The sequence below is a fragment of the Hipposideros armiger genome, unplaced genomic scaffold (genome assembly GCF_001890085.2).
Source record: "Hipposideros armiger isolate ML-2016 unplaced genomic scaffold, ASM189008v1 scaffold_324, whole genome shotgun sequence".
Lineage (NCBI taxonomy): Eukaryota > Metazoa > Chordata > Mammalia > Chiroptera > Hipposideridae > Hipposideros > Hipposideros armiger.
This window is the reverse complement of record NW_017731674.1, coordinates 578,010-603,133: the sequence shown is the minus strand read 5'-3', so window position 1 is coordinate 603,133 and position 25,124 is coordinate 578,010. Positions and strand designations below refer to the sequence as shown.

The window sequence follows — 25,124 nt, the reverse complement described above, 5'->3', positions numbered from 1 at the left end:
CTAGACGGTGATGGTGGCATGGATTGTATAGAACTGTTAACCCGTGCTGTTGGCTATGCTGTATCCACTACCCTGATATGATTATTGGTTTAGGAATTCCACTTTGATTCAAGTACTTGAATAAAAAAACAAAACAGCTCTGCCTAACTGGGTGTAATTGGCGTTAGTTCTGTTCTGTAGTTAAACCCCTACTCTCTCCCTGCTAATTAACATGATTTCTTTTCTGTGGCGGGCTGTCTATGGTAAGCCATGAAGCAACCGAAGCAGGCCCCAGACTTAGGCTTGGTCTATCATTTTGGCTAAATGTTGAGTTTTTTTTTCTCCTCATGCATTATCAGCAGTTTGATCTTGAAGTCCACCTCAAGCTATGATGTTGTTTTTTTCTTGCAGAAAACATGCTTTAAACTGCCACCGGATGAAGCCCGCCTTGTTTAATGTGCTGTGCGAAATCAAAGAAAAAACAGGTAGGACTGAGATTCCGACACTTAAGCATTTTCTTTGGCCAATTGAGTCGCTTAACCAGCAATCAGGAACCCATTATTTAAATATTAAAATTGCAGAATGGAAGTACTGTCAAGATTGATCATGTGCGCCATCCAGTAGGGCGTCCCAGTGGTCTGCTTCCCGGACACGAGGCACCAAGTGTCCTGGGCAGTTCTTAGCAGGCATTGCTGGCTGATTGTCCTTAAGCCTGTTCTCGGCCTCTGTGGAACTGGGGCCCATGGAGCAGCTCTGCAGGGACATTTATGGAATGATGTGCCTTTGCGGGGAACATGTGAAAGTAAAAGTCCATTTCCTGAAGGGATAGGTTCGGGCCATCTTTGAAACACTGGTTCTGGGGGAGTTGTTTAAAGCTTCCTTTCCTTTTTGCTTGTAATTCCGTGCAGCAGCTCTGCCGGTGTTGTCAACTCCTCTGGGACGTGCAGGCAGCCCTACACAGCAGGGCACGGGGGCCTGGGCATCCCATGGATTCCTACCAGGGACAACCCGTGCCTTTAGGGGAACGCAGCACCATGAGATCACTCTTTTGGGTGTTTTTCTACTTTCTAGGCACCATAACACATCCCAGGAGGGCACTGAAATTTTAAAGCAACAATTAAAAAATAGCAGCCATCCGTCAGAGGTGTTCTTAACAGATGCTCCACAAAGGCCATGCGACAGCATCCGCCTGTTGTTGACTGGAAGCCTTGACGCCCCGAAGTGGGTGAATCTCTGTCTTGGGTCAAGACAGAGTTGAGGAGGCACTCTGAAGCCAGGGTGTCAGGGACCAGGGAGAACGAGGGGCGGTCCTATGAAGCAGGCGCTTCCGCCGGCCTCTGAGCAAAGTACCTGACACCCCATTTATTTATTTATTTTTTACAACAAGGAGCGTAACAGTCAATAATTCATATCTAAACCACATAAGCAAGGGCATGACATGACTGAAAGTGACAATAAATATGATTGCATGCCCGGTTGATATACATTGATAGTTACACATAAAATGGGGGTGGGGGTGGGGTGTGGAGAGCACACAGGGTGGCTTTCTATTTGAGAGCCCTCTCTGTGTGTTTCTCTTTTAAAAAATAAATAGTTTCAAGATGTGACCGTTGATGGACTACGTAATTACTTGGGGCTTGGATTGTGTGTAAAATTAGTAAGCAGCTGCTTTGTTGGATGTTATTTGCTCCGGGCATGGCATCCTAGACGAAGCACCTGAGCAGCAAGGCTGGGACCGTCCGGTGGGTGCCCCAGGTGCCCTGGCCTGAACCTAACTTCACTGCGAAGCTGATAATTGCATTATTTTAGCTGTGAGACCCCTTTTGAGAGATTTATGGGTGGTGCGTACGAATATCAAAGCACTCGTTCAGTTTGTCACACTTTTTAGTTTTAGGTTTGTTTTGTTTTGTTTTGTTTTTCTCCTATTAGCTCAGCAGGAAACCTAAGTGCATATAGACATTTTGTGCTTCTCTCCTTTTTTCTTTCTTTTCGTTTTCTTTTGTGATCTTGATGCTTATTTACTCTGACTATTGGGTTTGTTGAAATTTGTTTCTAATCTAGTGTGTGCCCTGCGGACCTCGATTCATAAAATGTAGAATCAAGATGTAAAGACATATTGATAATCCGGGCTACAGGGACTCTGTGTTTGAGGACACTTTATCAGGTTTTTATTGAAAGGGAGCTCATCAGGGCACTTAACTGTATGTTTGGGCCAAAGTGTTAAATGCCAGTCTTCTAATTAAGGCCCGCTGAGCCGGGGGTCAGAGTGGGGGGCCAGAAGAATGACCTGCTTCCTGTGCGGGTCAGAGAGCTTGCGCCTTAGTCCCACTGGCTAAACATGGTGCTTCGAAGCCGTCGTATTGGTCAAAATAACACACTGACGCTGTAAGTTATTGTTGGAATATATATATGTATATATATATATATATATATACATATATATATTTATGTTTTAATTTTCTGTCATTTAATGACATTGATATTTGGAGGTTTTTAAAACTGTAAATAAGGTTCTGTGTGTTGTCTCTAGAATAATGTATTTAAAAGTACTTTGTCATGTACAAGTACATGTACTGTACATTGAAAATGACAAGGATTACTGCCCCCCGTATTAAAGGGGAAACGCATGCACACACACACACACACACACACACACACACACACACACACGAGTTTTGGACTGAGAGGGCATCTGTGGGAGAAAGTTAAAAAAAAGAAAAGATAAAAAGGAGCCTACTTACTTCCCTCTTGCTCTTCAGCTTGTGTGTTAGCAGGACGAGGGTAGGGAAGAAACCTCCCCTGGAATGCTGAGTGTCCTGTCAGGGTGGGAGGCAGTGTGGTGGTGGAAAGAGCCCTTTGATTCCAGAGTTCCGTCCCTTGTTGCTCAGGCTCTGCTCGAGCCTGGTCCTGTGCCAGCCAGCATGCCTTCAGGTCGATGTGCTTGAGACACACCAAGTGTAAAGTTGCAGGAGCTTTCTTTTCTTTTCTTTTTTTTTTTTTTTCTCTTGATACAGAGTGAGTGAAAAGGTGGTTTGGATGGTCAGTTCACATACATTCCTTCATTGTGTTGTTACTTCCAGCCTTCCCCTGCCCACCCCCCAAACACACACACATTTCATGAGTATTTTGGGGCTTCCATCTGAAGCCTTGTGGAGGGTGCTTGGTTTAGGGTGGGCTTTGTTTGTTTGTTTGTATTCTCACTGGAAGTTCATGCGTTTGGCTCCCCTAGGTCTGCATAAGGCAGGCAGGACTGAGAGGAGGATGGGCATTGCATCCATTTGCTGTTTTTGCTTTTGTTACTGATTTTTGTTGTAAAACTCAAAATAAGTAGGAAACCCAGCTAAGACTGTCTCCCCAAACCTTTCGGAACTTGAAGGAAACACAGGCGCACAGCAGCCAAAGTAGGCAGCGCCGGCTACATTACAGTTGATTGATAGGTGTTTAAGTCAGAAATTACTGTGGGGGTATTAAAAAAAAAAAAAAAGAACCCATGCGTCTTCTTGCTTCAGAGCGTGGGGAAGCCTTTATTTGCTACCTTTTTGCTTTTTAAAATAAATGCTAAGAAGAAAGCATGCCGACAAAATGCTCGGCCAGCAAATCTCAAACAGCAGCAGGAAAAAACCCGTGTGCGTTTGCAGCAGCGTGTATTTCAGAAGTGGCTTTTATCTGCCTGCTCCTCTGGGAACAGAGAGTTTGGGACCTTTTAATATGTCACTTTCTTTGTTTTTTAGGAACTGTTTCTTGTCTTCTGACATGTTAGCACTGGGCTGCATTTTACATATGTGTATATGCGGAGGTAGCGGGTTGATGGGATAGAAGAGAAGGAGAAAAAAAGTCAAAGATTGCCTTTCTTAAAAAGACCTTGAGTGTCTTTTAAAACATCTCTTGATTTCCCCCCCCCCCCTTTTTACTTCTGTGTCAAACATCATGCAGGTTTAAAAATTAGGAAAACCCAGAAAATGTTGGGTGCCATTTACTGAGGAGGATATTTATAGATAATGGTGAATAGCTGTGATTGTGGTGACTGGCTTTTCATTCCAGAGCATCATAGCTATAGATGGCGCTTTCCAGCTCTCCTTCTGTGCCTCATCTGCACTGAAGTTAACGCAAATCAAGTCGCTGAAGGAGGTTAAAAAAATTACTTTTTGCTCCCTTAACACCCTTTTGTTCTCTCTCTGTTCTTTTTTCTCTGTGTTCAATTAACACCCCCATCACAGAACTGTAGTTTTTTTTTTTTAAGTCTACTACTGTATTTCACTTTTGACACCTCCCTTATTATTCTCACCTGCCACTTCTTTTTAATACAGCAATTACATTACGCGGTGTCTACTCCTCTCCTTATGAGCACGCGTGTGCATATGCACACGCGTGCACGTGTAGACACATGTGTGTGTTATATGTAGGCGCTATGAAGGACCCTGTGTAGTGCAGGGAAATGATTCCGATCGTGTCAGGCCTTGAGCAGAGAACAGGGCTGAAATAATTTCAGATAATTTCGAGCTGCCTCTGATCAGATTCCCCTCAGAGTGCAAGTGGCAGGAGTGACTTCACAGAAGTTCATCTGCAGCAGGCAAATGCAAACCCTTTTTCTTGCTGATGAGAGAATTCAAGGATTTGTGTGTGTTTTTTCCCCAAGGGGCTGAGATAGAGAGAAGGGGAGCAAAGCCAAGGTCGGGGAGCCACAGCGTGCTCCCTGCCGCCGCGTCTGGGGCTCAGCAACATGGGAGGCAGCAGTATTGTGGTCACACTGTGTGCCATTTATTGTGACCTGGACATCGACCCCCAGGCTTCTGGGCGTGCGGTCTGAGCTCATGGGGCGATGTGTCCCTCATGTCCAGTCACTTTTGCGTAATCGATTTGTAGACAAATCCTGGCATCTGAGAGGCGGGGATGAGGGTGCAAAGGGCAGCTGGGTCAAACATAACAGAAGAGGCTTTTTGGAAATTTGGTGTCACTTCTTCTAACAATAGGGATATCTATTTAGATTTAGGCTAAACCAAGGAAGCTGGAAGGGGATGGGTGAGAGGGAAAGCTCAGAGAGAGACTTGTGACCCAGGAATGTGGGTGTCGGGAGCTGGGGGGAGGAGGTGTGGGTTTCCGGGGTGGGGGGCGGAGGGGGGTCACGCATGCCTGCCTGTGTGTTGTTCACTGCTGGTTGCGCCCTGTCACACTTTTTCTCCTGACATACATGAACTTCTGGTGCTTGTTGTGGGCAAGATTACAAAACATACCCCCAAACAAGCAAACAACCCAAAACTTAGATAGTGAACCTACTTAACTAGGGAGGCATTTTAATTTTAACGTGATGCACAACTCTGGTTTCTTTTGAGATACAGTTTTTACACATATGCTTTAGAAAAACTTAACCTTGATGCTGGTTTTAGACCTCTTCTAGATGGGTGCTATAATGCTTTGAACTTGATGATGTGAATCTAAATTTCCTTTTCCTTTTTATTAAAAAAGAAAATGTACCCCCAACAGCACATGACAGAGGCAGTGTCCCAGTTCCAGCTCTGCAGACAGCTGCCACTCACTGTCACCTGACCCTGGGGCACCCGTCCATTGCACTGTTGTTTCAGCCCGGGCTGGGGAGTTGTACGATGCTGGTTCCAGCCCTGAGAAGGTATGCTGAGGTGTAAGAGAGGCCGTGATTGATAAATAAAATCAGGGCTGGATTAATGAGTTGTTTGCAAAGCGCTTTGCACTCTCTGGGCTGTATAATAAAAGATGCTTTAGTTTCTATAATAAATTATCTCAGGACTCATCTCCCGTTCCATCTCATCGGACGTCATGTGTTAACTCTTTCGGGCCAACGACTTGCATCCACTGGTCCCTCGTGGAGTAATGGGCGGTCCGTGGTGTCTTGTGTGGAGGCTTCGCAGGTTGAATCTTTTGCCCTGTCTGCATCTTAGAGATGTCACTTCTCAGAACTTGGCAGGGTGATTTCCAAAAAAAAAAGTGCGGGTATAGACTGTCATAAGCTCAAAGCCTGTCCCCCTTTATGGCAGAATAAGGTCAGGAGTGACTCCCTGGTAGGCCTTCTTACCTCTGACAGCTCCGTTTCAGTCTCTCAGTTATTGGTGGAGATCAAGATTACAATGGTGGACAAAGTTATCCTTTTTGGTTTAGGTCATGGCTTCACCCATATCTCCCACTGACACGTTTGTCACTAGTGGGCGCTGGGGTGGGTGCATCACACCTGGGCTCGTTCTGGAGCTGCCACATAATAGGTGCAGGGTGACGGGCAAGTTGCTTACGTGATTCTAGGAGAAACTAGAGCAGGTAAGGGCTGGGCCGCCGAAGCCTGGGCGGGCATCACCCATCTCCCGCTTTTTGCTGTGTGACCTTATTCCAGTTACTGACACTCTCTGTACCCCATTTTCCTCACCTAGCAAATGAAGAGAATAACGGCATCTCTCTTAGAGGGTGGTTAGACTTACATGAGGTAATATATGTAAATTACAGTGCCTGGTACAGAGTAAACAGTCAGTAACTGTTAGCTTTGATTATTTCTGGCCCCGTTTTCTTGTATGAAGAAGGAGAGGCTTGTACCAGATGGTCCCTAAAGACCAAGCCAGTTCCAAGACTCTGTGATTCTGTGCTGAAAAGAGACCAAAATTGCTGAATTTAAGATTGGCTTTCTTTTGTTTCTCTTGCCATTCTCTCAAAGTGAGAATGAGCTATCTCTGGCCACAAAGCTGGCACCCGGTTGGAAGAAGTGGGGGGTGGGCGGGGGGATAAGAAGAAAGACAGAGGTTTTTAATTGTCCGCACACTGGACACCAACCCCCTAAAAAGCGAGACTTGTGTACATTTGGGGTGGTGTTTTCTTAGTATCAGCAACTGGAGATATTATGTAATCACAGTTAGAAATATTTTCCCTCTGAAAACGCACAGGCACATCCATTCAACTCAAAGTTTCAAGGCAAGAAGAGTGTGTTCAGGGCAACCACCCCTCTGCTGTCTTCCTAATATGTTCCTTGTTTAGGAAAACCGTTGTCTTTGTCATAATATCACCCTTAATGCATAGTAGGTTTCTTGTTTTATAGCTTTCTCAAGATCTATTTCATAGATCATGCAATTCACCCATTTTAAGTGTACAGTCCAGTGGTTTTAGTATATTCACAAAATTGTGCAACCATCCCCACCATCTAAATTTAGAATATTTTTGCACCCTCCCAAAACCCAGCACCCGTCACCCGTCAGCTTGTATATCTCCCTCAGCCCAGCCCTCAGTGATGTCTAATCTCCGTCTCTGTGGATTTGCCTGTTCTGGGTATTTTCACATACATGGACCCACACGCCATGTGGTTTGTTACTGGCTTCTTTCACACAGCACAGTGTTTTCAGGGTTCATCCGTGCAGCAGCCTGTGTCAGCACCTCCTCCCTTTTTATGACTGGATAATACTCCATGCTGTGGCCGGACCCCTTTTTGTTTATCTGTCCGTCAGTTGGTGGACATTTAGGTGGTTTCTGTATGTGGGTGTTGCTGTGGATGATTGCACACCAGTTTTGCACGGACGTGTGTTTATTTCTCTGGGTGTATGCCTAGGAGTGGATTTGCAGGATCGTGGGCTAATCTGTGTTTAGCGTTTTGAGGAGCTGCCCCGCTGTGCGGTCAGGCGGCTGTGGCATGTGTGCTCTGAAGCCATAGGGTAAGTGACACCCAGGCTGGCCTTCAGCACCCCAGCATTTCAGGTTTTCAACCTTTTTCTCCAATCAGCGACTTTTCCTCGCCTCCATGTTCAGGGCTTGACTGTCCTTTTTTGTCTTCTTTGACCAACACCTACTCTAAGAAGAAAATATTCTGATAAATGTATTTGGCTTGAAGTGTGCCTGACCAGGATTTACGTGAAACTCCTCTCTGCTATTTGCATTATGAAGAGGAAAAAACTCAGCTGGAAGAATGAATCTCTGCTGTGGAACCCCAGGCTCCTCAGAGGAAGGCATTGCTACAGAGATGGGACAAGTAGCGTGGACTCTGAGGAAAAGTGTCCTGGGTTCAAATCCTGGCTTGTTATGTGACACAAATCAGTGATTGGATTTCAGAGCTTCAGTTTCCTCATATGGGCAGGAAAGATACCCCATCGGGGTGCTGAAGGGGCCACACAAGACAGGAATATAAAGCTCAGAGTTTCTAGAGTTTGCTCAGTATATGGCAAATATTATAATTTTTCAGAAACCACACAGCAGAGAGCTGACCTCACCTGTCAATGGCTTGGCTCTGTCTGTCCAGGTTGGTTTTCTGTCAGCCCTGGCCGACTCTCAGGCCCACCGAGTGCTTCCTGACCCCGCGTTAGATGCCTTAAATGGCTGTGTACACGGGAGGGCAGAGCTCCATGGAAGCTAGCCCCGCTTTCCAGCGTGTCCCCTCTTCAAGCCTCCACTTCTAGGGAGAGACTCGAACAGGGCTGCTCTGTGAACACACTCGTCATTTTAAATTTAATGTTTCCAATTTCTAGTAGCCCGTTTAAAAAAATGTAAAGAGAAACAACCTGAAATTAATTTTAATGATACAGTGCATTGAAATCCAAAGATATCTGAAACATTTCAATGTGTGATCAACATAAACACTTTATTTTTTTGGTCCTGAGACATATTTTTTTGGTCCTGAGGCTTTGCAATCCATTGTGTATTTTGCACTCACCGTCACCTTGAACGAGCCACATGTCAAGTGCCCCACAGCCACGTGTGGGTCACGTCCACCTTGCCGGACGGCATGGCCACGCCACAGCTGTTTTGGCATAAAGATTTATTTTGTTCTTTTTTGGCGCTGTTTTTACCCTCTGAGGAAGACACACATGGTTGTTCCGTACTCAGACGTGACCTGCTAGTTTGGTGGCATTTGGAAGAAGCATGTGAGAGGCATCTCTTTCTGGGAGGGACCGTCCACTGCTTGGACTCCCCTCTCTTATACTTCTTTCTTCCCCTAATGCCTTGCATTAAGCTTTGTTTTCTTCTCAACAAAATCTGAAGTGCTCCCTAAAATACCATGACTGGGTGGCAGAGCCACCCTGTTTTCTACAGCTAGAAACTGTGGAACAAGTATGGGGACTCCATGGTGTGACCACAGTTTGCTGGACCCCAAGTCTGGAGGCCGAGGCCGGACACTGCTGCCAGCTTCCCAGTTCACATGTTATTTTGAGAATGCCATTTAACCTCGTGGTCTCAGGTTTCCACATCCACACAGTGGGCATCTCTGGGGCGTCTAATGTGACCCACATTCTGTGTGTCATGAGCCCAGCATGGTCCCTGCCAAGGCCAGGCTCCGCCGGGGTGGGGGTGGGGGCTTAGAAAAGGAAACTTGTTCCTCATGGGGGCAGCTCTCATCTGCCCGGTGGCTCCTCGATTCTCTTTCCCAAGCAGTCGTGTAACCCTGGGTACAGCAGGGTGAAAGCTACCTCCGGCCGTCAAGGCGAATTGGAGGAAGCGAATGGAAGGGCAAAAACTTAGCAATTTGTCCTCTTTTTTTAAATTGAAGCTTTCAGCATCACATCACAGGGCCCGTCGGGCAGTCCCACGTCCGTCCACCTTGCTGACTCCCTGGCTGAATGCAAATAATGCTGTTGCTTCCTATCCCTTTGTAGCTCTTGGGCTGTAGGCTGGAAATTGCTTTGGGGAAATACAAGGTTTGTGGGTGCAGGATTGGGACTGCAGTGTATCCCTCTGTGAGTTTATATGCTGCAGCCCAGGAGGTCAGGAAACTCGGCTTTGGTTCTCACCTTGGCACTGAGAAACTTGTTCACTGTTTACCGCTGCTGGAATCCTAAATGTCTGCTTCCCACCTGCCTGTCAGTGGGGCTCCTGGAAACGTAAAGTGAGGGTGTTTAGAGAGGCGTTTGGTTTTCCTTGAGAAAGCGCAGTCCAGTGTGTGTGAGAAGAAAGCCTCAGTCCTGCTCCGAGACAGGGCTGGAAATGCCAGGAGGTGCTGTGCCGATGGGCTGAGAGCCAGCGTCGCACTGAGGGCTTTAGGTGATGTGTTGACTCTGTAAGAGGATCCTCCTTATAATTACCATCGTCTAGAGAATCGAAAGTTTGCCTTAATCTTCTGTCCCTAACAAAAACAGCCTCTCACAGGCCCCAAAGGTGCTCCCAGCCTGCGTGCCCTGAACTGCTCTGGCTAAGAGGGCAGAGAGGCACTTCCTTTCTGTGGCGTTTCGTGACGAGCTCTGGGGCCCTGCGCCCGCTTACGGGAACAGACACTTACAAACAAAGCGGGCAACACAGGCCCCACTGTCCTTCGCGTGGCCTCCTTTCCAAGGTGCCTGTAATCCTAACCCCTTGTGAGGTGGCCTGGGGGAGGGGTGCCTGGGTGGGTGCCAGGGAGGTGATGTGGGTGAAGGCTGACAAGTAACCACAGGGTGTGAGGAATAAATTAAAGCAGCTTCATCCTGAGGCCAAGGAGGGGGAAAAGGAAAAACAACAAGCAAAGAAAGAAGATTGGAGCTCAGATCAGGCGGAGAGAAGTCAGAATCGTCTGGGAGGTGTTTCAGGGGACGCGCCCCCCAAATAAAACCTTGGGAACTTGAGAAAATGCTAAGAAACCCTGGAGGCTCCCCGTGGCCTGGGGCTTAGACGCAAGGCCACTTTGGGGCAGGAGGGTGAAGGCCGGCTTGGCCCTGGTGGCTGGCCGGCTGGGGCCTTGCTGGAGACCCTCACAACCTGCCTTGCAGAGGAGGGGCTGGAGAGTGCAAGGCCTCTGTGTCAAGCTGCTGACCTGAGCATGGGCCTGGTGCATGCGGCATAGGCACTCAGGCATGGAGAAGGGGTGCAGCCAGAGCCCCCCAGACCCCAGCCCCTGACCCTGCACAGGCCTCCAGCGTGCACTGGGAGGCTGAGTGCTCGACGTGGGGCTTGGCTGTGCCTTCGCTCTGTCCCTCCTTGAAGGCTCCTGGGCTAGCTCCTCAGCCAGGCTGACCTCAGGGTGGCAGGAAAGTACCCCGCCCCAGGGGATCACAGCCTCGGCCTGAGGGTGCGATGCGCGAGGTCTGTCCCCAGGGAGCAGCCTGGGGCCTGTCCCTGCACAGGTCCAGGCCGCAGTTTTGGGGTGCAGTGCCTGTGCAGTGCAGACGTCCTGGTGGGGGCTGTATATACAGAAGTGAGATGCGGGGGGCAGCGTGCAAGCACCTGGGTGAGTATGTGCTCACGCGCACGCGTGTCTGTGCAGCTCCTTTCTTGAGGGGTCCTGCGCTGTTTCCTCTGGCCAGTAAATAGTCCCGCTCATGCTCGGTGGTATTGAAACGAGTCAGGGACCTGGTCTGGAGTTCCTGCAGAAACCCTCCCATCCTCTCTGTCCCTCAGCTCTTGCTGGGAGCACCCCGCCTCCCCCTGAGCACCCTGTCTTCCCCTGGGGAGATTTTTAACCCAGAGAACCTTGATGGCCTTCAAACGGCACTGACAATTGTTCCTGTTAAGCGTGGCCTGATTTCTTTAACAGTTGAAAGGGGCCCTCAAACCTGCCTCGTTTCTTCTATGGCGGCCTGTCTTGTCTCAGAGGACTGTCTGAAGGGGCCTCAAGCTGCCTTATTTTTGCAAGAGTCTTGGGAAAACAGAGAATAGATTTGGGTAGTTGCCGCCCCGCCTCCCCACACACAGAGCTGCGTCCCCTCCCCCACCTGGCTGCTGGAGCCCAGGCAGGAAGGGGCTGTCATCGTGCTCAGGCCGAAGCCGTATCACTTTATTTTTCTTCTTAGAAAGTTCCACTAGGAAAGATGGTCTTGATGTGTGATTATTATTCTTAAAGGGATTCTTGTGCTTTGCTATTATGGCTGTTGCAGCCTCACAGGGCGACCGCCAGGTCCTACGACAGACCCTCCAGAAACTTCCTATTGAAGCAGTGTGGGGGAGCTGGAGGTCAGAAAGGTTGAACTCCCTCGTGTCTTTGAAAATCTATGAATTCTTTCTCTGTAAATTTCCACCCGCCCAGCCTGAGATCCCCCCGGAGGAAGGATCGGGCCCTTCCTTAATCTCACAGGATGAGTTTCTCATCCCAGTGACTCCGGGAGAGGAGGGAAGGGTTATTGTGCAGGTTGAGAGAGTTCACATGTTACTATGTGACTTCTGACTGCTACAGATGTGGCAGCTGAAATGTAAGCGTAGCGATAATGAGACCAGCAGGGGTGATAATAAAGAATGAAAATAGTTGCTTCCGTCCCCTCCGGATTTGGACATCCTCCTTCCCCCCCCCCCCCAATCTACTGCCTTGAGTCCTCCCTTCTGAGGGGTTTGGGATGAGGTATCTTGGAACTGGCCATTGTGGAGTCACAGAAGCAGCCCATGGTGGCTTCCACTCGGGCATTTGTCTGCAGAGATGGGTCATCCTGTCGAGATTCCACTGGAATATATCTTCTCACCACTCATGTCACCCCCTGAACTGCGCCCTTCAAACGTGCGGGTTATAGAAGCTTGGCTATTTTTAAGTAAGTCTGACCGAATATTTTTCAACGCCATCTATTCTGGAGATGTTGGGAGACACCGCTACGTCGCACAGGTTGAATAAATGAAGAAGTTGAAAAGGGATTCCTGTTCCGGTTGGGTTTAGCTTTCCTGGACAATTAGACATTTCCATTTCAGATCTCCTGAAGGTCATGATGACGGGGCAGAGTCCAGGTTCCGTTTCGGTCCGCTCGGTGCTTTAGCAAATATTCCGGGACCTTTTCTGTATGAGGAGTCGGGAAAGAGATGGAGGACTTGTGGAGAGTGACTTGTGGCCTGGTCCGCAAAGAGCTTATGGCCCCTCAGGGGCTCGAATCACAGCCATGCTCCTTGTGACATGGGCGCTGACCTGCCTGCCCCCAAAGCCCTGTTCCCATGACAGCACTGTGTTTCTTAGAATGTGGCTGTGAAGGTCATTGTGACCCAAGTTCATTGCCGCTTGGTCATCTGTGCAGAGGCAGCTCTGAGTCCCAGGTGCTGGTTTTCACCAGGAGAACTGGAGAGCTGCTCTGTGTTTGGGTCCTGGTGCTCTCGGCCTTCTTGTCTTCCTCTGAACCCCGTAACCCAGGGCTTCATGTCCTTTCTGCCCCCACTTCACTCTCTCCTTTGTCCCCTTCCCCCCTCCATTGGGGCCTCCCTCACACCCCCAAATTGCTATTTGCCCACCTCATGACCTGAGATCACTTGGCATTTCCCGGGGATGGCTGGAATTTACCGCCTGCCGACTAGGTATCCTGTGACATTTGCTCACCTGGGCAGCTTAAGCCCCACAGCCTGTGCTGAGGGACCTGCGAGGAAGTGTGAAATTTACCTCCATGCTCCAGGGTTCCCGCCCACAGGGAGACAAACAGCGGTGCTTTCTAGACGTTGGAATTCATTTTTATCGTGGCATGTACTTAGTTATATATATTCATACACACATGGATGATGTATTCAATAAATGCATTTAGACAATTTGTGCATTATCCCTCATTCTGTAGTCATTATTTTAACAAATTAAATTTTCATGGTTAGCTTCATCTTCCACATTCGTACCCTCCCCGTCCACGGCAACCTTCCTTCTCCCCGTCCCCGCTGGTCGGAGATGCTGGGCTGACTGAAGGCTCCCGGAGGCCTCGTGACGTTAGCTCTGCCTCCTTACGGTTTCTGAGATGCTGCGGATGGCCTCCTTGTCATGGCCATTCTGCTGGTGAGGAAATAGCTGCTGTCTCTTTATATCAAGCCGGCCTAGGAGCTGGTGCAGTCCAGTTCCTGGGACAGGCCAGTCCTGGAGGCTTCTCCACCTCGTGGCACACACAGGCGCTCAGTCTATCTGTCCTGGCCGTCAGCCGAGGAAGGGAGGCCGGCGCTGTGCTCATAGATGGTTCAGCTGTTACCTTATACTCATGTTTACCCTGCCCAGGTGACTCACAGGGGACAGTGCCCTGCGCCCCAGGCGGGGAGCAGAGCAGGGCTGGGTGACCTTAGGCTGAAGAGAGCATGTCTGCAGAAAACACGCTGCTTCCAGGGGGGCAGGAACCCCCGTCCGCAGGCAGAGGGGCCGCGCACACAGACCACTGAGGGCCGCACGGCTGCCGTGTGAGCCCGGGTTTGACGATGAGGAAACTGACCCAGGGACTTGAGTGAACGTCTCGAAAGTCACCCGGCTAATGAGAGGCTGAGCTGGGACAGGTTTTCTGGAGGAAGTTTGACTAAATGTAGACTTGCCTACAAAAGTAGTCTCTCCCATGGAGTGACAGACAACTCTTCAAATGGTGATTCTTCCAAGAAAATTCTGGGGGATCCTATTCAGTTATCTGGAAAACAAATCATTTTCCTCTGTCTGTCTCCGGAGCTGTGTCTCAGGTCACAAACTTAACGGTCCCTTGGCTGTGCTAGGCTGTGAAACACCAGCACAAAGGGATGAGTCCGACCTTCAGCTTGGCCTGTTTCCTGAGTTTTGCTAGGTCTCTACCTGTTACCTTTGTAGAATCTACCTGATTTCTTTCAGGCAGTAAGCGTGACTTCTTTTCATAGGTGGCCTACAGCTTGATTGCCTGCTGTGTGTGTGTGTGTGTGTGTGTGTGTGTGTGTGTGTGTGTGTGTGTCTGTTGGTGAGACCTTTGCTAGCTCCTCCTCAGAATCCTGGTAGAGTGACAGGAACGTAAGGTGGGGCCCAGCGTCCCGTCCTGGTCCTGCTGTCCTGTCCCCTGTGTGTGGCCATGCATCAGGCAGGGTGTCAGACAAGGCTCGGCTCTCGGGGGTGTAGCTGGAAGGAGCCTCACCGACAAGGCCGCAGTTCCCTCTCTGGTGACAAGGCCCCTCTGGTCAGAACGGCCCATCGTGTGGCTCCTTTTTTTGGGAAGTGGGTGCTCTCAGTGCTGACGAGGGGACATCTGCTCCTGGGGGGTGGGGTCGGCCCAGAGAGCATCCTGCTGTAAAGGATTTGGGTGGGGATGATGTCCCCGTGATGGTGACACTTGCTGGGCCTGTTGTCACCATGTCTCCCAGGTGATGCGAGGGAATACAAGCTCTCCTGTGTTTAAATGCATTGTTTCGAAAACAGTGTAACCCCAGGAAGACCTTTGTACAGACAGTTTTACAGAAGAAATTTAACCGCACTGCCCTAGCTCCATACCTGTTGCCAGCATTCCCCCCGTGTGTATATTTGCTTCCTGTCGTTTTTCCTTGTGGCTGTTCTGAAGTTTCCTTTCTGGGGGATGACGATGTGGGGGGTATAAGTGTCTGCTGTTTATCCGCACAGCCTGTTATGTATCTTGTCCATCATTCATCTCATGTCAAAGCACAATTGGAACAGGTTACCAAAAGCTACAAGTGACACAAAGAGAGGTAGTACCTAAGTGGGGGAATTAGGAGAGAACATTCAGGTAGAAAAGTAAAATGCAAGGGAGTATTAGTGTGTGAATCAGAATGCACGAGTCCGCCCTTATCCTGGTCTTCCCAGTCTTTTCACTGGTCTGGAAATTGCTACCCGACTCTTGGGTCTTGTTCAGTCCAGATCCTGTAGACACGTTTGCTGTAGATTTGACTTTGCTTCCTAGTAGCAAAAGCAAAAAGGAAAACAGGATTAGTTCCAAATTTCAAAGCATTCAGAATTGAAAACCAATCAGTTATTTAGGGGGAGCAGGTTTTTTTTTTCCTTGTTCTAGGTCCCATGCAAAATTTCTCCATAGTTCCCAATAATAAGGTGCTAAGTGATATGATAGACGTTTTTCTAAGCAACATCTGCTCATCAACGACAAACAAAATATGCTTTATATATTTTTGTTGCCCTTTATATAAATCCTCCCCACAACTCTCACCAAATTTTATTGGTTTATGATCTGATTTCCTAATTAGACTAAGGAATTTCTAGGAAACAACCAGGATTTATATGCCCAGCACACAGTAGATACTCAGTTAATGTATTTTTTAATTGAAACACTGTTTTACCTGTTGATTCAAAAAGGAGAAAAATCCATTTGTTAACATTTATTTAGTCCTTGCTACTAAAAAGAAGGATCATTGAAAAGCCCCTGCCCTAGGGAGCTTATGGTCTGCTGGGAAAAGATACATTGTAACAGCCACATTGGTCTCTAGCTTGATAAGTGCTCTGTAAGGGAGGCCTTGAGATACAAGTTTGCATAATTTACACTCTCACTACAGCTAACTGCTCCCTGTGGAGTTTGGGGTTTGGACCCTTAAACCAGGAGGGAGCGGAGACAGGCAGCTGCCCTGCAGGTAGGCTTTTTGGTCCCATTCCTTGAGCATCTAACCCTGACTTCCCTGATCCCAGGTCACCAGGATGAGGGGTGGGGGCCCCCCTATGGGCTCTTCCTGACGTGCCCTGGTGGCCTCCACAGGCTGACTCTGTGGTTCCAGTTTTCCCGGGCAGCTGGAGTGGCGTCCACCACGAGCTTTCCTGTGACGGGTGCCCAGACACGGGTCCTGAGGCCAGGAAGAACGCACTGTCCCAGGGACAGACGTACAAAATACAGAGTGAACAGAGCAATGACCACCTGGCTGTGATCCTGTTTGGCTAATTTGGGTTTCAGGGACTTGGAAACTGACAAAGTGGAGCTTAACCCACTGTGCGCACTCTGCAAACGTTTTCAGAAGGATGCATGTAGTTTGCTCTGACACTGGAAGCGTTCCCTTCCAGATGGGAAAGTCCTGGAGAGCTGTGCTTCAGTCCTGTTTGTGTGCTGGGCATGGTGCTTGGTGTATATAGGACGCTTAATAATGTCCGTGGAGGGAAAGAAAGAGGAAATCGCAGATAATTCACCTAAATCTGAATTGGACTTATTTATATTTCAGACTGAACACCTATAGCAGTTATTTCTAAGATTTCTGCTCTCTGCTGGGAGCACATTTGCGTCTGAGCCTGACGGAGGTGCCTCTGTGATGTGTCAGAGAACAGGGGCCCGGATGGGAGAGCGTTTAGGTGTGTCAGTCACGCCAGCTCGGAGCTTCAGAGCCGGTGCTCAGAGAGAGAGGTTTCTGGTTGGAAACGACCTGCCGTGCCGTGGGAGAGGCCTTGAATGGCTCCTCGGAGGCTGAATTCCTGTCTTGGTCGTGGGGGCACGAAGGGTTCCGCGGGGCAGACGGGGGCGGGAGAGCGTGCAGCAGAGGACACATGAGAACCGTGTAAAGATGAGTGATAATCAGACTTAGGAAGCCGGCTACACAGCCTTCCAGAGCCAGAGGCCACGGGGAGAGTGGCAGCTGCCTCTTTAGTCAGCGGCTCAGGTTCCAGCACCTTCCTTTTGGCCCCACCCTCAGAGGGCCTGCCTCTCCGCATCTGCAGAGACTCCTCTGCCCTCTCCCCAGAGTTAAGCCAGCTTTCTGTTCCTCATGCTGACTCTTTGCCCAGTTTTCCTCCCATAGGAAGAAATAGAAATGTTGGAAAAGGATTCCTTCTTTAAATCGTCGTCACCACCGTCATCACCACGAACAAATCAAGCAGTGGGAAGTGAGATTCTGATTTTAGGTTGAAAGAGGCTGTGGGCCCGGAGGCAGGAGAAGCTCCCGGGTCATCACACATCGTCCTCCCCTCCAGCATGAGCCCCTCCCCTCCAGCGAGAGCCCCTCCCCTCCAGCGAGAGCCCCTCCCCTCCAGCGAGAGCCCCTCCCCTCCAGCGAGAGCCCCTCCCCTCCAGTGAGAGCCCCTCCCCTCCAGCGAGAGCCCCTCCCCTCCAGTGAGAGCCCCTCCAGTGTGAGCACAGGCAACTCAAGCCTGTCTTTGGGGGGAGGAAAGAATGGCCGCCACCCTCCTCCCTTAGGGAAGGTTCCTCGTTGGACTCTGATGTCTCCCACAGGCTGTCACTCTGCAGGGTCACTCCCTGGGGATGTCCTTCCCCCAGGCCCCGTGCAGTTCAGAGTCTTCCGAGAGAAGGGGAGTGGGAGGCTCGGGTTCCCCTCATCTCCCTCTTCAGCAGCCTTGTGCTTTAGTGGCTTTGCTGGTGAGCCTTCTGGGTGGTGGAGCGGGGGAGTCTTAGACAAGGAACGTCCCAGTGAGCTGGGAGGAGGCTCCTGGGCCCTTGAGGACCAGTACATCTAAGTACAAACTCTGAAGACTCCCTTGGGCTTTGCTTGAGGCCCCTGGGACCAGTGCCTTGTGTGACTCCTTCCTGTGGCTGGTCCACATTCCCAGCAGAACCGTGGGCTGTTCGAGGCTCCCCTCCATTGCCAGGACCCTCGCCCTGAGCTGGGCATCCTGGCAGCTGATAACAGTGTGTGTCTTGCAGAGAACATTTCTGCATTTGGGTTTGTAAACCTTTTTTTTACATCCTATGCTCATGTGTAGTTTTTTTCTTGCATATGGACACCTTTCCTTTGTGTGATTAATAAACAGAATATATTTCACCTTATAGTCTCACCCCTTGAATAAACAGTGCTTGTAGACATTGATTTATTCATTCAGATACCCAACACATGTCTTCCTGGGGTACTGGGTAAGAGAGAAACGCCTCTGGGGGGCCTGGCAGTGTGATGGACACGCAGAGGTAGGTGCTATGCTCGCACCTTGGACGTCAGAGCACTCTGTAGAATGTTGAACAAACCATAAATACAGGCGGTCACTCAGAATCCTACTGGCAAACCCACGAGCCACATCAGATAGGAAAAGCCCCCAGCATCCACCTCTTATGGAGGCGTTTGCACTGGTGGAGTGATCGCTCTCAGGCATTCAGAGGCGCGAAGGGTGTTACCTGCAGGAGATACTCCCACAGTGACTTCCTCGCAGGCCTGGAGCGAGTGGTGCTGGGTGACGGGTGTGCAGTCACCCTGTGGGGACCGGTGACGTCACACGGCTCAGGAATGTTCAGTGAACGTGGCTTCCCTCTTCAGTCCCAGCACAGAAGGGAAACCCCTGGCCCGTTCCGAGTGGCAGATCGATGCAGGGAACAGCGCTAGCGTGTTCCGCTGTGGAGTGGAGCTCATGAGGCCTGCCACTCGGGTGGTCCCCACACCTGTGACGTGGCTGATGGTCACACCCCGTCCACCTCCGGGGTGGCTGTGCCTCTCTGCTGAGATGTGGGTATAAAATGCTTTTGTAGATGAAGTGTGACACGGTGGTTAGATTTCTTCTCTCACCCACAATCCCAACTGCTTACAAAATCGAACCAGGTGGGCAGGCGCAGGGAGGGCTTGCCGACTGAGGACCTGGCGGAGGCCTGGAGGTCTCGTGGGACGCGGAGCTGGGCGGCGTGCGCTGTGCGTGGGGCTGGACCTGCCCAGAGAAGAGCAGAGGGGCATCTGCGGCCAGGGGACGGGCCCCTGGGACCGCTGTCCGCAGAGGGGGCTTGGAAACACAGACTGCCTGCCCACGGAGGGCTTTGTACCGAGACGAAGCTTGGATGTGGACCTCACAAACCCACACCCTCCCACTAAGGACGGAGCACATGTGACGTCCGCAAGGGGAAGAGCAGCTGCGGTCTGTGTTCGTGTGCGCCTGCCCGGTGTCCCCACGCCAGGCTGTAGGGGACCCTGCGATGGCTGCACCTGGTAAGGTGCACGCATCTGTCTCAGGGGCTGAGCCCTTGGTCTCAGCGCACTACGTAGCTCCCCGGAGGGAGTGTGCTGCTGGAATGAACTCCGGACGGGGGTCTGAGGGGGACGGTGCCCTGGTAAGTTGCTTATACTCTGCGGGGTCTTCACAGCTGCAGGTCTGCGTGGGGGGTGGGGTCCGCTGAGTGATTGATTCGGTCTCTTCCTGGGCTAGGCGTCTAGCACTCCCTTTGTCACAGGAAGAGCCAGGTTTGTGGCCTCACAATCCGTGTTGTCCGGCCTTTTTGTGGTGTCAATTGTTGATCTTTGTTTGTTTGGTTTTCTGAGAACAGGGACGTCATACAGCTAATCCAGTGTGTGGAGTTCCTTCTATCACAGAAGTGCAGAGTGTGAGGTTTTCAGGACTCGATTTTCTGAAGGTGGCTGTGTGGTTGTCTCATTGGCCCACCTCCCTGCCTGCCCGATGTCGTCACATGGGTTCTGTGAAGCTGAGGCACAGATCAGAGCGCCCGCCTGTGGCACCTGGGCACCGTCCCCTGCGCCACCCCAGGAGTTGTTCCCAGGAGAGGGCAAGAACCAAGTGCCAGAGGCTGCAGCCCCTCCAGCTCCGGGAGTGTGACTGTCCCACCCAGTCCCTTCAGGCAGGGGGAGCGGGGCGACAGCCCGGGGATGCCGGCAGCCTGCCGCCTGGGACGGACACCTACCTGATTTGGGGGAGTCAGAGGCAAACGCCAACCGGCAGAGGCCCAACCCAGAGTGAGGGTGAGATTGAATGTGGGTGCAAAGTGATAGCACTTCCCGCGGGCCTGGGAAGCCACGTCTGGAGGTGGCCAGAGGCTCACAGAGGGGGGACCCTCAGAGCAGAGAGCATGATGGGTAGTGAGTGGAGGCCACAGCGGCCTGCCTGGCCTCACGAGCACAAGGAGGAGCAGCTGGCCTCGCCCTCGCGGCGGCCCCGGCACTGGTAATGGCGCTTTTCAACAGCTACAGTGCAGCGTGTGGGGAGTGACACGGGCACAGCCGGCAGCCCTGGGTGCCAGCGCACATGCGTGGGGAGGGCTGGGGAGGCCCAGAGCTCAGGATGCACGGTTCTGGGTTTGCATCTGGCGAGGCGTGCTGGACGGTGATGTGCATACACCGCGTGTCGGCCCTCAGGTAGCCATGGGTGTGGTCTGTCTGTCCCCATCCCGGCGCCCTTCTCGGCCCCTGGCCCTCTCTGCAAGTCCGCCATGGCTTTATTAGGAATTCCCTTTGGTTTGTGGAAAAAAAGTACAGGGAGAAAGAGCCCGGCTGGAGGGGGAAGAAACAAAACTGGCTCTTGGCAGGCGGCCCACAGCATGGGCCCTGCAGGCGGCCGTTCTGGGCCGGCTTCTTCAGACACCCCTCCCCCAGCCTGCCCTCCCCTTCCTGAGGGGCCTGGAGCCTGTTTCTACCCCCTCGCCCCTTTCTGTTGTTTAAAGAGCCTCTCTCTCTCCCTCTCTCTCTCTCTCTCTCTCAGGCCTGAGCCGGGAGACCAGCGGTTTCTCCTTGCTGGCCTCTCCTCCCCTCCCCGGCCCCCTCCCCGATGAAGAGTTCATCCAAAGTTCGCATCCAGACTCTGAACAAAGTGGCGCAGACCTTTTCCTGACTCCTCACCCTTTGTCCCCATCACTCAGTGACAGACAGGAATCAAATGCTGAGGACCCAGCCTGGAGAGGGGTCGTGGGGGAGGGAGAGAAAGGCGAAGGGTTCCCATTAACTCACTGGGCCCCGAATAACCCGGGGAGGGCGGAGGAGGAAGAGTAGGGGGCAGGAAGGAGGGTGACAGCCCAGAAAGGGTGTTGAGCTCCCCGCACACCCTGAGCGCGCCCAGGTTGTCTGCCGCTGTCTTCATCTGGTTTCTGTTTGACCATCAGCACAGCAGGGCTGGCACGGGCAAAAAGGGACCGGAAAAGCCTATCTGTGGCGCCTTTTCCTGTGGCGGGAAACGTGGGGGCGTTCGGGTCCTACTGCAAGGAAACAAGTTCTCTGGGCAGCGAGGGCTCCTCTTGGGGAGGTGGACTGTCCTCCTCGGACAGCAGAGGTCCGGAGAGCCCTGGGTGGCGCCCTGGACGGAGCCCACTCACGTCCCCCCCCCCCCCCCCGTCAGGTGTCTTAGGTGGAGGTGATGTTCTCCACTGTCTCCACGGGAAGGGGGCTGACCAGTGCCTCAGATTCTCTTTCCCAGGGTTGAGTTGTTAGGGAGGGAGCAGAAGTGACTTTGCCAAGGTCCTGCAGTCAGAGGCACGCCTGAGGTCTTGTTTCTCAGAGAAGAGCAGCCTCATGGAGCAAGGCTGGCGGGAGGACCTGTGCCACTCTCACGAGGGACAGGGAGGCCAGGAAGACATGTCCACGATGGTCCCGGCCTCGCTGGGGGCCACTTGCTGTGTCCCCAGGCTCTGGGCTGGCTGCTGGCCACCCTCCTGCTCACACTCCCCAGTGGCCGGCATCCTCGTGTCGCCGAGATCAGTGCCTCAGGGTCCTGGTAGCCAGCTGCTGGGGAAATGCAAAATGGGGCATTGGATGCTGAGGAGGAAGTTAAATTGCCAGGTGCCGTTTTGGGGTGAGAAAACTTGTGAGATCTTGGTGGGCGTCGTGGCCAGAAGACCTGTTGCCTTTTCCTTCCAAAATCGTGAAAACCCTAGCGAACCCTGACTCCCGAACGGAGGTGCTTTCGCGCCCTTCCCAGTGGGGTGGCTCGGGGACTGGGCTGGACTGGGACTTGACCTAAGGAGTCAGGACCCTCGGGTGCCATCTTCCTTCTGCCCATGGACCTGTTCCGTGAACTGTATGCCGAGCGAAGAACAGGATGTACTCTTTGCAGGGAAGGTGAGGGTCGGTGATTCCGGAAAGAGCTTGGAATGCACGGCCACACTTGTAACACTTGCTGAGGTTCTTTGGGCCACTCACCGGGCACAGCATCCCCTGGAGGGTCATTTGTGTCGTCTCATTTGTCTCCACAGCCATCCTATGAGGGGGACGTGGTGATTGTTTAGCAAGTGAGGAAACTGAGGCACAGGGTGATGAAAACAGCGTGTCCGAGGTAGGTTAGTGAGCACTCATGTGCATCATCACGCGAATACATTGCACCTCGGTGATGTTTTTGCTCTGTTCGCAATGGGTGTTGGAAGCGCAGGACAGCCTTGGTACCTGGGGTCTCAGTGACTCAACCCCGGAGCCATTTCCGGCTGCGCTGAATGAAAGTTTCCCTGTCCCCAGCTTTGCAAAGAGTGCTTTCTAACTCTGATGGCCTCAGTGGAGTCCACGGTGTGTTAACTTTCCAGAGGTCTAGCTGCAGCACCTGCATACAATAAACGTTTTAATTACTGATGACCCTCGCCAATTAATTCAAAACTATGTCTGTCATGGTGCCGCTTTCTCGGCAGCACTTGCATTGATGAGTTTGTGTGCGTGTTTTAGGCACACAGTGACGCTTCTTCTCAACGTTTCCTGGTTTCCTAACCCAGGCTCCTGTGGGGCACCCTGCTCGCAGCCGTGGGCAGGTTTCTTTAGTCTGCACATAGAGAAGCAGAGACCCCTGTGCCGTCCCCCGGGCCTGCGAGGAACCAGGTGACGTGTCCGCATTCCAGCCCGGCACTCCTGCCTTTCCTCGGAGTCTTGTAAAGGCCATTTGCAAAGTGGGGGCCCTCTGCGAACGGGGGTACTGGCTGTTAGATGCTGTCTAGACTCCCCACCTCCCTGTGGCAGTTTTGGCAAGTTGACAGGTATAATTGATGAGTTATTCTAAGAATGTGATTCCGGAGTAACTCTAGAGTGCAGGGACTGTGTTTCTGAGTAGTTGGTGTGGCGGGGGGGAAGGAGAGGAAGGGGCTGGGGGCTGGGAGGCTGCGGGCAGCCGCGTCGGGTTTTGTTCCGGTCGCACCGAGCGCTCTGTCCGTGGTCTGAGAGGGCCGCAGAGGACCCTGGAGAACGAGACCCTCTTGGGTCTCTTGGTCCCTAAAGGAGGCACAAAGAAGACAGAGCGCATCCCTGTGACTTCGAGCTCCGCGCCGACCTGCTCTGTCGGGCTGGTAGGAATCCACAGGGCGGCCTCCCTGTGTGCAGGTGGCCTCATCATCCGAGTGTCCAAAGCTGTGATCGTCCCCGCTGGCCATTGAACTCTTAAGCGTCAGCAAAGTGGAAGGTCTGCTGAGAAGGAAAGGAGGCCATGGTGGTGACCAGCATTTGTCCTGGTCACTGAAGCTGAGTGTGTCTGAGGGGCTGGCGCTGCCACAGGGCCTTCGCAGTCTCCCCTGGAGTGGCCGGCCGCGTGTCAGGGCTGCTTCTTCCTGGGCTTTGAATTCTGTCCCTCAGGGGTCCACTTCTTCCCACCATGCCCTCCCCTCCTGAGTGGAGTCTCTGCTGCTTCCCACGGCACCCCAGCCCCCCTGTCACCCCAGGCCCCCATCACCTTGGCTCTTCTGCCTTGCTGACCACTGCGCCTGCCTCCCGGGTTTTCTCGGGAGCACTGCGCTATGACCGCCTCCTCCCCCGCTCTCCCCACCCTGGGAACCAGTGTTCTCAGCATTTGGAGCACACAAGCTGTACATTTGAACCCACCCACCTATGGATAGAACCGGACACACTGCCTTGTTGGCTCCTGATGGTGGGAGCACTGATATTTCCAAATGTTAGGCGGACCCCCGATTCCAGGCCAACTTCAGAAGGATTAAACAGTTCCCTGAAAGGTTAGAAATACTGCATTTGCCCCATATTCGCCCCTCTTTTTTTTTTTTATGATCGGAAGAACTAATTAGGTAGAGAAACGTGTGAATTCCAGCATCAGTGGTTACCAGCTGATGACCAAGGGCAGGTCACTTACCTTATCAATTATTATTATTTTTAATCTGTAAAAACCTGGGAATTTGGCTTACCTCTAAAAGTTGTTGGCAGGGCTAAAAAATAATGAAATTATAGCCACTACTTTGTAAAAATGTTGGTGATTCTCTGCTTTCCTTTTTTAGCTTTTACTGGGTCAGAAACACACACTGCCCTGCTTCCTGTGAAGTAGAAAGTATCTCGTGCTTTGGGGACCGAGGTGCTTTCACACCCCAGCCTGGCACTCACTGTCACGCTCGCGTATTCTCCTGCCTCTGCGTGACTGTCCCCACTGCCCTTGCTCTCCAGAGGCTCAGCTCCCAGGGCCCATTCATTCCCACAGCCCTGGCAACGCCAAGGTCAGGCCGATGTGCTCATCCTTGGGGAGAAGCCATGCTCTTCCACGTGACCCCCCCTTTACATCAGTGGTCCAGGTGGCCATTTCATAGTGGGGACCCCATGGGAGGTAATAGCATAGTGTGGTTATTTTAATGACTTAATTTGCATGATATTTTACAAATTTAAGATCATTTTCTCATTTCATTTTCCATGAAAGGTGGCATTATCCCCATTTTAGAGATTAGGAAATTGAGTCTCAATTTGAAAAAGATTTTAGTCCTGCTCTGCCTCTGACTTGCTATGGGAATGTCGCTCAGGGGCACAGAATGAGACACACAGAGTTAAAGCTGCAATCGAGACATTGGCGCATCGGTCCAATCCAGCACTGAGAAGGCAAGATACAGTTTACGTTTAAGCAGAACATTTAAATGTGCAATTACAACACTAACAAAGGTAAAAAGAAATAGGTGAATTTAATTTTTAAAATGTTCCAGTATACCCAATGTATTGTTTCAGAATGTAACCAATCTAAAATCATGAGTGAGATA

At 51.4% G+C, this 25,124-nt stretch overlaps 1 protein-coding gene across 2 annotated transcripts in view; it reads left to right on the top strand.

The window, feature by feature from the left end:
• The first annotated feature begins 390 nt into the window (after positions 1 to 390).
• PBX1 (PBX homeobox 1) overlaps positions 391 to 25,124 on the top strand; it is a 253,995-nt gene continuing 229,261 nt past the window's right edge. For both annotated transcript variants that reach the window (XM_019660681.1, XM_019660679.1), the window contains exon 1: positions 391 to 464. In XM_019660681.1, coding sequence (XP_019516226.1) covers positions 416 to 464 — 49 coding nt within the window. In that variant the 5' untranslated portion in view covers positions 391 to 415. The remainder of the gene's footprint in view (positions 465 to 25,124) is intronic.